The following is a 13373-nucleotide window of genomic DNA, read 5'->3' as shown; positions in this document are numbered from 1 at the left end:
AAACAGAAAGCTGTACTTACAAATAATAAACTTTTTGTTTTATTTATTTATTTATATTGAGACAGGGTTTCTCTGTGTAGCCTTGGCTGTCTTGGACTCACTTTGTAGACCAGGCTGGCCTCAAACTCACAGCGATCCACCTGCCTCTGCATCCCGAGTGCTGAGATTAAAGGCGTGCGCCACCACGCCCAGCCCCATACTGTTCTTATTCCTAGGTGCATATGGTATAGGTTTGATAAGCCCTGACATAAAATTAAAGTGTTAATAATAGCTGGTTATCATATTGCCTACAGTACAGGAGACATTATTGTAGGATAGAAAGAATTAGAGGCTTTTAGGGAGTGCAGAATTGAAGTGCAATGAGCAGGATCTATATAATAGGCAGGAAATAAAAGAAAGGCCTTGTTTCTGAATTTGTACTATAATAAACTATTTTTATTGTTAAATAGTTGTGTGACTTGAAAATTTTTTCGTGAAAATCCATTTAGAGCCTAAGAAGCAAGTGCTGGACTGTACTATAGGCTGCAGTCCCTCTATTAGTTCATAGTTTGAAATGTCTATATGGATTTCAGGAGAATTAACACGTTCGGCTAGACATGAGCACTATAAAATTATGTTTATCATGGCTCTCCTGACTCACCAAACATAGAAAATGCAGAGTTCTGAATGTTAATTTCTTTCTTCTTGAAACAGCAAACTCATTATTACACTGGGTAAGAAACAAAAAAGAAAGAATGAGTCTTCAGATGAGCAGTCTGATGCAGAGCCGATGTCACAGCACACATTCAAAGAGCACTCTCAAGTGAGTATTAATTCTTATTCTGAGAAATGAAACACGCTAGGAATTATTTAGGGAGCATAATGTTGCCTCATGGATATTTACACTGTAGAGATAAAAGTATAATTTATTATATAGTAAATACCGTAGGATAGCATTATTCCAATATACTTCTAGAATCTTACCATATAATATTAGATGTGGGAGGAAATTAATCTGCCTTCCTTCAACCCCTCATTTTTCAGTAGTGGAACTGAAACTCTGAGAGGTTAAATAACAATACCAAGTCTTGGATGGCTTTTAATGTAAAGCAGTATCCAATGCTATCTTGGACTGGCAGAGTGCTTTGAATGAAATTAGTGGTAGAGATATTAAATTTAAAAATAAAAAAAAAATTGCAGAACAAATGAGTTGACTCATCCCTAGAGTCAATTATTTTTGTCTGCTTATGTTGAAAAAAAGATAACCTATGAAACTAAAATTCCCAACAGACATAAATGTTGTGCATTTTGCCTCTAAAAAACAGGTATATACTCAAAATAATCTTATGGGGAAATATATATATATATATAAAATCTATAGTGAAGGTCATAATAATTCAGGCCACCCTCTGCTTTCTTATACCTAAAATACTGCTGTAGGCCGTAGGGGTGGTGGCAATTGTTGAATTATGGGGCCAGAAAGCCCCTGAATGGCCTTTCTTCTTCCTTATGCAGCTTCTTATCCAATGGGAGAGTAGTGGCTCAAGGCTCCTGGGCTGCTGCAAGAGTTGAGGTAAGGGCAGAGATCGAAGCTCCTAATATCACATGGCCTGGCCTTTTCTTCATATGCTATCCGTAACTTAGGTAAACTTATACTTACCTCATTCAATATCAGAAATTTTAGTTTAATTTTTATTAGAAAAATGCTGGCCATTTTTCCATTTTGTAATTTACCAAACGATGAAACACTAGTATAGTTCTTTGTAAACATATTTTACTTTTTTCACTATAGTGTTAGGTTGCTCTGACAAGTGTGTTGCTTTAACAAAATAAAAAGAGACAGTATATTTTCTAATAAGTATATATCTTCTTATGGTATATTTGATTGTGTCATTTTAGAAATGAGGGAAAGATCCGTATAGCTTTCAGTGACAACAGTGGATTATCAAGATGGACTCTTAAAGTTGAATTAAATTTTAGAGACAGAGAAATCTAGAATGGTGAATATGATGTTTAATTTTATGTCTTTAATCTTGACAAAGAATACTTTCATACTTAGGCCTTAGGCTATATTTAGAGGCCTATATGTTTTTATACATACTCCTACAGCAGATTATGGCAAATTATTTATAGAAAACTATTTTTATCATAACAAAGTATTAGTCACTTAAAAATATAAACCTGTGCTTTCTTTATTCATAGTGCAGTGAGCTGATCTGCCGAAGCCTTTCACACAGGAGGATAAAAGCTAGAAATAAACTAGAAGAGAGAACACACTACTGTATAAAAAACGTGGAGAAAGCCAGAAAAAGACACATTTACTAATTACATGGATGTCAGATTAGTTTGTATATTCTTAAAACTAGTTGGAGATGTCATATGATAGAAAACATAATTAGAGAAGTGATGCGGACTTTGATTTTACCTAAAATGTGTTCCTGTGTATGACATTGAATATGATTTAGGATGAGATCATCTGCAATGTTGTATACACAGACTTTCAAATCAACTAACTAGGCTAATAATCTCATCATAAGATGAAAGATCAGCTTATAATAAGTAGCCCTCATTCTGTCTTTAAATTTTTTAAATTAATTTTTTATTTTTACACATACATTTATATTATTACACACATATATATAATACACTGCCTATAACAGGAAGAACCGTGACATAATCAGGAATTATATAAATGTTACCATCTTAGTTTTTTGGCTATTTGTATTTCATTCTATTGTATGAAGTTGTCTGAGTGTGCATGTTGTGAGTATAAAGGAAAATTGCACACCATACATTTACTTTTTACTAAAGATCAGTGCACATTTCAGAGAACCAAGTAACTAGAAATGAAACTATAATATAGCTGAAAATATATCATAGAATTTTATAATTTTATCATGAACAGTGAAATTTTGATAATACATATATGTTTTATTATATTAAATGCCAAGTTGAGTACTAATTGAAACTATTTTGAACATTAAGATCTATACCTTTAACTTAAGTAAATCCATAAAACTTTCCCTCTAGGGAACAATAAATATTTCATATATTTTTCAAATTAGTAGTGAAAAAGGTGGATTTCTTATAGTCTTTTTATTATGGTTATATAATTTAAAAAGTATTACTTTGATGTTAGAAAATGTAAATGTGTGTCTGGGCGTGGTGGCACATACCTTTAATCCCAGCACTCAGGAGGCAGAGGCAGGCGGATCTCTTGAGTTCCAGGGCAGCCAGTGTTACAGAGAGAAATCCTGTCTACAACAAACAAAGAAATGTAAACGTGTTTATATCCAACAGAGGAGCTGGGAGTTGTTGCTGAGTTATAGAGTCCTGGCCTAGCATTGGCTCAGGCTCCAGTAGAGCCCTTCTCCCACCAATGGGAAGAGTATAAGCAGATGATGACCCATCCTAACAAAAAGGCATGGAATTTGGCTATTCATATATTTCCTTTCTTTCTTGTAGTATTGCTCATCTTGTAAGACAAGAAAGACATGCTCTTATAAAGGCCACACCACTACAAACTTAGTACACTAACAACTGGGTGCCTCATGGCTACACAGATTCAGCTGGTTTTGTTATGGTTGTGAAAATAATGAAAAAGCTCCCACATAGATTGTAGAAGCCATAGATAGAACATATGGGCTATTTTCTGGTTCCACTTCTGTGGAATGTCAGGAATAAAAATCTGCATAAAAGGAAACTAAACAGGAAAAGCAAGAAGGGTTGGATTCACCCAGTAGACAGCTACTGCTTAGTAGACTAGTTAGCTGAAACCCCTCCACCCTAAAGGGTTCCTGGAGGTAAGCAAGTCCTGAAACCAACCTGAACTTTGATTTTTAAAATTTTTTTATTTTAGTAAAAATATCAAAAGTTGTATAACTTTGTTTTGAAATTTTTTCCTTGAATTATAAACTATCATAACAAATATTGGATAAGTAGGGAAGAAATAAAGCCATATACATTTGGTTCTGATTTAAAATTAGACTATTAAAAAGACCTGTTACTACAACTATTACCCTTTAAAAGGTTTCAGTTATTTTTTGTCCATTTTTAATGTTAAAGAAACTATTAAAACTAGTAAAACACCTCAGTATTTCATCTAAATTTAATTAAACAGAATCATTTTATATTATTTTTTAATCTTGAACATTTTCATATGCTTTAGAAAACACTTAATTTTTTTCTGCATTTATGCCCTTAGCAATTATTTAACAAATAACCATTTGATATAACTTTTAGGCTTGGACAAATGTGTGAAACTATTTTTGGTTTGAAGTGTGTATTGTCTAAGGAATAAATTAATTGTTAAATAAGATAACATTTTTATACTTTTTCTAAAGAAAACTAATCCAGCAATAAAGATATTACTAATAGAACACTGCCTTTCCAAGCTGTGAGCTACTTCAAAATAAAATCAGATCTTTTCAGTCTTGATTTACAAAGAAAAATAAACAAAAATGCCACTAAACATTCGTACTTGCAGTTGTGGAAGTGAAGGTTTGGGAACATGGTGAACTCATCCGTGGGCATGCTGCAGCCTTTAATCAGGAAACAGTGAGAGGTTAATTTAAGTGTTGGAATACTTTCAAAGTACTTTTTTTTCCCTAAGAAATCACCAACATAAATCTCTGCTAAAGATTTAAAAATAATTTATATAAATCAGATCCTTATGGTTCATTACAGAAAAGAAGATCAAATCGACAAATTAAAAGAAAGAAATATGCAGAAGATGCAGAAGGAAAACAATCTGAAGAAGAGGTGAAAGGCACCATAAAGATGAGAAAGAGTCCAGCTCCTCTGCCCGGTGAACAGCCGCTTCAGTTATTCGTGGTAAGCCCGCAGTGCAACCACCGCCAGGAGCTCACAGTTCCTTTGTGTTCTTGGTTTCCTCCTCCAAATTACCACCACACATTCTATATTTCCACTTTTAATTTTTCTCATTACACATTATGAGCCAAACATTTAGCCACCACCTGTTTGAGTCGAAACCTTAGGTAAATATTATCTTGTGTATTCCTGTGTTTCCTATATTCTTCTGTATTGCTGAGTTGGTGCGGCAGAAGTGGTGATAGTGGAGGCATCGGAGATGAAGGGCACAGTGTGGTTAGTAACGATGATGCAGATGGTGACAAGGGCAGTAACGACACGACTTGTTTTCTTTTTCTTTTTTTTTTTTATCTCTATCATTTTACATTGTGCTAAATCTTAATACATTGATATTTGTTGAGTGATGATTTTTTTCTTGAGAATATATTATTTCATTTATTTTCCCTCTTTTTCATAGGAAAATCCAAGTGAAGAAGATGCCGCAATTGTAGACAAAATACTATCTGCTAGAATTGTAAAAAAGGAAGTAAGTAATGGTGCATTATACTTTTCACTTTGTCTTTTGTGTCCTGTTTAAATAACAGTTATTAATTTTAATTTTTTAGATATCACCTGGTGTTATGCGTGATATAGAAGAATTTTTTGTGAAATACAAGAATTAGTAAGTATTTGAATTAAAAATTATGAAATGGTGTTTCGTTATATATGAGTTATTTAACTTGTAAGTATATTGATTTATAATTAATGTATTTTTATTTCATCTACATTTTAATGAAAAATTTTAAATTATTTTTAATTATGAGATCTTAATCTTTAAAAAGTAAAAAGGTTGTATTTGAGAACGGTTTATGCTATAATGAGTAATGGTGCATGCCTTTTAATCCCATCGCTCGGCAGGCAGAGGCAGGCGGATCTCTGAATTCAAGGCCAGCCTGGTCTACTGAGCTAGTTCCAGGACAGCTAGGGCTACACAGAGAAACCCTGCTTCTAAAAACCAAAAGCAAACAAACAAACAAAAAACTTTCATGTTAAGATTGAATTCTTGAAATTATATCAAAATGTAAGAGTATTATAAAATGCTATTTTATAAGTTATAGGTACTTAATCCCTTTTCTGTTTTGAGCTCTTCAGGTTGTGTTATTTTTATACACAATTGATTTTTAGGTTGCCATGTCAGATGTATACATTGATTATTTGACTTTAGGGTTGTACATTTTTATCTTATTTATAGGTGAATTATATCAATGTAGCTACCAGTTGTAAGAAAATGTATTCCTTTTGTATAGTTTCCATACTTTGATTAAGTCTTTCAAAGAAAATTATGTTGGTTTTAATGCATATAGCTTTGATCATGACAATGTCAATATAATAAAAGAAATAGGTCATATTGCAGAAACAGCTTTTGGTCAGTTTATCACTATTTACATATGACAAACTGGCTCCTTGGCTACAATTTCTTTAGCATTCAGGGATCAAAATGGCTGTTTTAGAATTCTTACAAAATCTATTGAAATTGAATGAAGTGGTTACCTGTGTGCAAAATCAAAGGTAATATTCTCATATTGGATATTATAATTTAATATACATATGAAAAGCACAGTTTTATATATAATTCTAATATATTGTTTTTGTAAAACTTTTAGCTCTTATCTCCACTGTGAATGGGCCACAGAACAACAACTTTTGAAAGATAAAAGGATCCAGCAGAAAATCAAACGATTCAAGCTAAGACAAGCACAGAGGGCACATTTTTTGGCAGACGTAAGGAGAAAATTTACCACATTTGGTATTATCTATTGAGATTTTAAGGGCGGAGCTAGTAATATAGTTGAGTGGTAGAAAACCTGCCCAGGATACACAGAACCCAACCCTCAGGCCTAGTCTCAGAACCACAGAACAAAACACTGCTTTTTCACAATTCCAGTGTTAGTACTTGATTATAAATGTTATCTACATATAGTATATTTCTCTTCCAAAAATAGCTTGAAAACTCCTGAAATAAGAGCCTTAATATATAGTCATAGTGGCTCATGTCTTTAATATTAGGAGTCAGGGATAGATAGATTTCTGTGAGTTTGTGGCCAGCCTGGTCTCTATAGCAGTTCCAGGCTAGCCATGAACGCCTAGTGAATGCTTGACTTTTAAAAGATAATTAAAAACACTGATAGTTCACTGGCAGTTAACGCTTATATTTTTTAATTAGCATATGTTTTGTTGATTAGAGTTGAATGTGGACCTTTTAATATCGAAAGGCAATTTTCAGTGTGTTCTGCAAGTAATGGAATTGATAATATAGCAAATAAGTGAGAAGCATCATTTTTTTTAGCACATAAAACATATTCCATATTTATCATTCTCGGCCTTGCTGAGTGGCCACAAGTCCTTCTCTAATTCCTATTTCTTTTATTTTTTGCTGTCTCTTTGATATATTTATTTCTTGTCCGGCCTCACTATGTTGCCCCAGCTGGCCTAGAGCTCACCATATAGAGTAGGTTAGGAGTAGACCAAGATGCCTTGAATTTGCAGTGGTCACCTGGCCCTGTGTGTACCTGGCTGAACTCATTGTGTAGTCCAGACTGGCCTAGAATTTAGAGACCCACCTGCTTCTGCCTCCAAAGTGCTGAAAGTAAAGGCAGGTGCCTCCGTACTCAGTTCATTATTGAAATTTTTTAAAGAGTCTATTTTGTTCTTATCCTTTATTCTTTACTCAAAAAAAAAAAAAAAGATGCCACAGGAATGATTGATTTTTCTTTGTCGTGATCATATTTCATGGTGCATGGTAGTTATTTGTTCCATGTTATACCTGGCCAGGAGTGGCTTGACCACTAGTTGACAATGGTAACTGTCAGATTTGTCCTATATATCCCTGGCTGGCCTGGAGCTTGCTCTGTGGACCCAACAGGCCAAGACCTAACTGCCTTTATCTCTCCCTGCAGTGTTAGCCATCACACCCAGCTTATATCACTTTTTGCAATCATTAATTAATATCATCTAAAAATTTGGTTGCTCTGATGACATGTAATATTGTATAGGTGTTGGGAATTCTTCCTATTCCTCTAGAGTCTGACCCATTTAGTCCGGAAATTTCACCAACTGGCAATCTTACAAGTACTTAAATATCATTGAGTCTTTTACAAATATATTTTTTTCTTATCTGACTGAGGTATATCATGTTTAAGACCTAGGTGATTTTTTTTCTTTTAAGCATTGAAATGTCTTTTTATTATTGAACTACATTTGACAAAGATTACAGGAGTTTAATGTTCACAATTTGATCTTTAGTTATATATAAATATTATGAATCACCTCAAATGGATACATCCATCACCAAAAATTGTTACCACTTTTTCTTTTTCTCTTTTTAATTCTGAAAACACCATTCTTACATTGGTTTATGTACATTGTTATCAGGTAAATCTAATATCAAGAGTGTTTTGCTGTTAAGGCATAGCATAGAGCACACTGCTGAGAGGCAATTACAGCTAAGCTGGCTGTGGAAAACGGGCTTTCAAAGATGTGCAGGAATTGCTCAAGCAGATGAAAGAAATGTCAGCAGTCTAGCCAGCACAGAGGAAGCTGAGGGCACAGTTATGAAGCTGTGATAAAATATGGAGTGCTTGGTGTTCTCGGGAGACACTGTGGTACTCTGGAGCAACAGGTCTCAGTTAAAGCGGTGCTAAGCTCTAGGAAATGATGCTTGGGTAAAAGGAAGAATTCTGTTTATTCCTCAGCTAGGAAATGATGCTTGGGTAAAAGGAAGAATTCTGTTTATTCCTCAGCAGTGAGTGCGGGCCTCATCCGAAAACAGGAAGAATCAGTGAAAGCTTTCAAGCAATGGGGCAATATGTGACATTTGAGAAAGATTAGTACTCTGGGGACAGTAAAAAAAAACCCATTCTTTTAAAAAGTCAAAGGAGAAGTTCAGGGATTCCTTGGAAGGGATTGTAACGTTCCACCATTAGGGGCTAGAGAGATGGCTCATCATTGAGAATAGTTGTTGTTCTTGCAGAAGATCAGGTTCGGGTCCTGGAACCTACATGGTTTCATAACTGTCCTTAAGTCCAGTTTCTGCGATCTGACTCCCTCTTCTGTTATCTGCAGGCACCAGGCATGCACATAGTATATATACATGTATGCAGGCAAAACACTCAGTCAGGCAAGGTGAAGTACGTGAGTCTTTAAAAGACTGACATAAGAAGTGTTCAGTGAGGATGGAAGAGACGCTCCCAATTTGAATTAGTTTTTAAAGGAGAGACTGTAGCCAGGTGGTGGTGGCACACGCCTTTAGTCCCAGCACTTGGCATGCAGAGGCAGGTGGATCTCTGAGTTTCAGTCAAGCCTGGTCTACAGATTAAATTCCAGGATAGCCAGGGCTATCCAGAGAAACCCTGTCTTGAGGGAAAAAGTGTAAAAGGAGAGGCTGAGGTAAATATATATACTTCAGTGGTAGAGTACATGTACTGCATGTCCAATGCCCTATATTTGATATCTAGCCCCCCACATACACACATACAGAATCTATATAAAACATGACACATCAGCACATGACAGTACTACCAGTTATTTCATGAGGATCATGAGTTTGATCTCAGTTTGTTTCATAGACCAAAACCTAGTTTTATGCATGCATGTATACATATGTGCTCGCCCATACAGATAGGATGTATAAATTGCCAATTTATTTTGGTTTGTTTTATTTATTTTTTGTGCATCAGTGTTTTGCCTCTATGTATGTCTGTGTGAGGGTCTCGGATCCCCTGGACCTAGAGTCACGAACAGTTGTGTGTTGCCATGTGGGTGCTGCTAACAGAGCCCAGGTCCTCTGAAAGAGCAGCTAAGCCATCTCTCCATCCCCCTATTTTGGTTTTTGAGACAGGATTTCTCTGTATATTCTCGGCCGTCCTGCAACTCTCTCACCAGACCAAGCTGGCCTCCAACTCAGAGATGAGCCTACCTCTGCCTCTCCAGTGCTAGGATAAAAGACGTGCACCACTATGCCCAGCTCCAAGTTGCCAATTTATTAGCTATCACAGGGTAAAACAAGAAAAGAAACCTAACATCACCTCTCCATTTTCGTAAGCTGAGTGTGGAGCAGAGAGCGAGATGTTTCTGTTTTCCAGTTAGAGATTATAGGAAACTCACAGGTTGAAGAGAAAATGAGTGCAGTTGAGTTTGAAGTAGCCACATAGGTCGTTGGTGTCCAGCTAGATACGTGCATGGCAAGAAGGGCCCGTGCGTAAGCGTGAAGAGTATAAAAGGGACAGCTGTAATGTGAGGAAGCATGTGGAGTCATTGGTCTTCATGTTGCAAAGGAAAAGGCAAGGGTGCTTTTATGGCTGTAAACATACCTGCTAGAGTAGGTTACTTACCTGGAATGCATTATTTTTTAGTCCTTTTAGTTTACTTGTATTACTAATAACATGGTACTTAATAACATCCTTTATAGCCTCTGGAAACTAAATTGGAAGAAGTTTGTATATTAGAAATGTAATTGTATTTAAACCAGTGTATTTACTTTTATTTACATCTTTCCAGTTTTTCATAAGATACCATTAAACTGGCTTTTTAATTTATTTTAGATGGAAGAAGAACCCTTTAACCCAGACTATGTTGAAGTAGACAGAATATTGGAAGTTTCTTTTTGTGAAGATAAGGATACTGGTGAGGTAATTATTCAGTGTTGCTGTTAATTTAATGGTATGGCTTAAATAATGTTTATTATTAAGCTATAATTATTCCAGCAGTATTCTTTAACCTGCTTTCTCAATCAATAAAGATACAGCACCTGTTATATTTTAGAATAAGTCTTAGTTTACCTGGAGCTTGCCAGATATTATCCACCTAAACTACTTTCCAATATCTCTTCTCCTGTATTCCATGTCATCTGTTCTAACAATTCCTATCTGGGCTACTTCCCATCCATAATCCCAAAATACTTGCTAAGGATGTTTATCTGGGCCAATTTTTTCATGTGGAACTTCAGAGTTTCTCCTCTGGTCCAGTCTCCTCTTTTTCCCAAGATCCTGTCTTTCCTTGAGCCCACAAACTTTAGTCACCTACCTTCCTCTGGCCCTGCCCAGGTATCAGCTTTCTTTATTAGTCAAACAAGAAGTCAAGGTTAAACAGCAACACTTGGAGTGCCTGACAGTCTGCAGTAAGAATTTCAGGGGGCAGGCAATTAACAAATACAAAGCACCAGACCATACTCCAACAATTCAGTAAAACATAGTTTCTAGGGGGCTAGAGTTCAGTTCCCAGTATCCACAGGGCAGCTGTGGTTCCCACTGTCTGTAACTCTAGTTTCAGGGCATTGAACACCCTCTTCTGGCCCCCGAGGGCACCAGCACTAATATAGTACACTGACATACCTGTAAACAAAAAAATGTATATTAAAATAATTTTTAAAAGTTTCTAACACCTGGAGATAATAAGGCTGCTCTTTCAGAGGACCATGGTTCAGTTTCCAGAACCCACAAGGCAGCTCACAACCACCTGTAACTCAAGTTACAGGGAATCCAATGCCGTCTTCTGACTTCCATGGGTACTAGTTGTGTACTTGGAATACATACATATATGCAAGCAATCACTTATATACATAAAAATAATTAAGTCTACAAATTTATTTTCTAAGAAATACCTTAAAATTTTAAAATATTCAAGCCTAGTACACTTGTAAAGAAAAAAAAAATCTAGTACCTAGCTCATTTTTGTGTGGGGTGGGCTCAGTTCCAAGCACATACATGGTGTGCCTCACCATTGCCTAACTAGAGTGTCAGAGCATCTCCCACCTCTTCTGATCCCTGGAGGCACCTGGCATACACATGCAGCACATAAGTAGATAACCTAATGTACACATAAAATCTTCTTTAAATTTTGTTACTCTGTTTTCATTGATGGAAGTTAGTATGTATCTAAGTTATTTTATAAACATTTTATAATTAAACTATTTACTTCTTTACAAGTGGCAAAATGAAAAACAATTTCTTTTTTAGTCTGTTATTTACTACTTGGTAAAGTGGTGCTCATTGCCATATGAAGATAGCACCTGGGAATTAAAAGAAGATGTAGATCTTACAAAAATTGAAGAGTTTGAACAGCTACAAGCTTCAAGGCCTGACACAAGACATTTGGTGAGAGCCTTTCTTAGATATTAGCACTTTGTATTTAGCAGGTTTAAGGTTGTACAACTGATAACAGTATTCTTTTACATTGCTACATAGTATCTCATGTAACTAATTTAGCTCTTTTCCATTGATACCTAATCCTGTTTTGTTTTAATTTGTTTATTTTTGCTATTATAAGTAATGCCTCATTGAATATTAAGTCTTTGTATAGTTTCTAAGAGATTGGAAATATAATTTATTTGAGTAAATGCACACTTAAGATTTTATTAAGTGTCTATTTACAAATTCCATTCCCACCAAGATGTTCCAGTTCTCCCTGGCTGGATGGCGATGGCCCACATCTTTAATCCCAGCACTCAGGAGGCAGTAGCAGGTAGATCTCTGAATTTGAATCCAGCCTGGTCTATATAGTGAATCCCAGGACAGCCAGGGCTACACAGAGAAACCCTGTCTTTAAAAACAAACAAAACAGAACACATAGTTCTCCCTATCTCTGAATTTGTTTCCTATTATCTCTTTCAGATCATTTATATAAATTTTACTCTCAGTTCCATATGTAACATTCTTAATTTTCCATTAAATGATGAATTTAAGTCAAGCCTACTTTTTCATTATTTCTCTAAACCAGCTATTACTCATAACTATACAATTCATCTATCCTATTCATTTATTTCCTTTTAAGAACTTTTTTTTTTTTTGGTATGGATTAATTGGCTCAACTGTGTTATTCTGTATTATAAATGGTGAAGCTGAGGCTGGAATATTGTGTACCTTGCGATTATTGCTAAAGTGCAATCTTACTGAAGAGCCTTGTACATTCAGCTCCTGTAGTCCTCTTTCTTCCTCATCCTCTGCTCACACACTTGGTTTATGAAGCAGCTTGGCAGTGCAGCACTATGGAGGCGCCCTGCTGTCTGTAGAACAGCTAGTTAACATTCTGTAATCCCTAATTCGATGATATTTGTCTTTTCCTTGTTTGTTGAGCCTACACTACAATGTTGATAATAGTTTTTGTTACAAAAGAACACTTAGTTTCTTCAGATGGCTTTTTTTATGTCTACTAAAATATTTTTTATTTCCTTTTGTTTTCTTGATCTGATTGATTTAAAATTTTAATACTACAAGGCTATTCCTTGTTTAAAAATACCATTGTTGTAATGTATTGCTCTTTTTAAATTTTGTCCATTTATGAAAATTCTGCTTATAAAATTTAAATTTAAATATGTATTCATGAATAATATATTGGTATGTGGTTCCTTTTCATGTAATATCACCTGACATTAGTTAGCATCAGGGTTTCACAGGATGAGTTGCAATGTGAGTCTCACTGTTACAGTTTCTGGAGGAGTCTGAGTAGAATTAACTTGATGTTTAAATAATAGGTAAAATTTCATCACATACTGTGTACTTTGGCGTCTAGGTTCTTTTAAAAGCAAGGTT

The 13373-nt window shown here is 35.2% G+C and overlaps 1 protein-coding gene across 11 annotated transcripts in view; it reads left to right on the top strand.

Annotated features, from left to right (window-relative positions):
• Positions 1-13373, top strand: part of CHD9 (chromodomain helicase DNA binding protein 9) — a 171210-nt gene that overhangs the window by 88083 nt on the left and 69754 nt on the right. For 10 of the 11 annotated variants that reach the window (XM_084757124.1, XM_084757123.1, XM_084757121.1 and 7 more), the window contains 7 exons: positions 694-802; positions 4666-4812; positions 5267-5335; positions 5415-5470; positions 6453-6570; positions 10389-10475; positions 11802-11939. In XM_084757124.1, coding sequence (XP_084613250.1) covers positions 694-802; positions 4666-4812; positions 5267-5335; positions 5415-5470; positions 6453-6570; positions 10389-10475; positions 11802-11939 — 724 coding nt within the window. Of the gene's footprint in view, positions 1-693; positions 803-1494; positions 1553-4665; positions 4813-5266; positions 5336-5414; positions 5471-6452; positions 6571-10388; positions 10476-11801; positions 11940-13373 lie in introns of all 11 variants that reach the window. The other variant, XM_084757120.1, reaches the window with a different exon arrangement.

This window comes from Acomys minous, assembly GCF_964271855.1.
Source record: "Acomys minous genome assembly, chromosome: 14".
Classification (NCBI taxonomy): domain Eukaryota; kingdom Metazoa; phylum Chordata; class Mammalia; order Rodentia; family Muridae; genus Acomys; species Acomys minous.
Note: the sequence above shows the minus strand (reverse complement) of the source record. Positions and strands in the feature narration are given on the sequence as shown.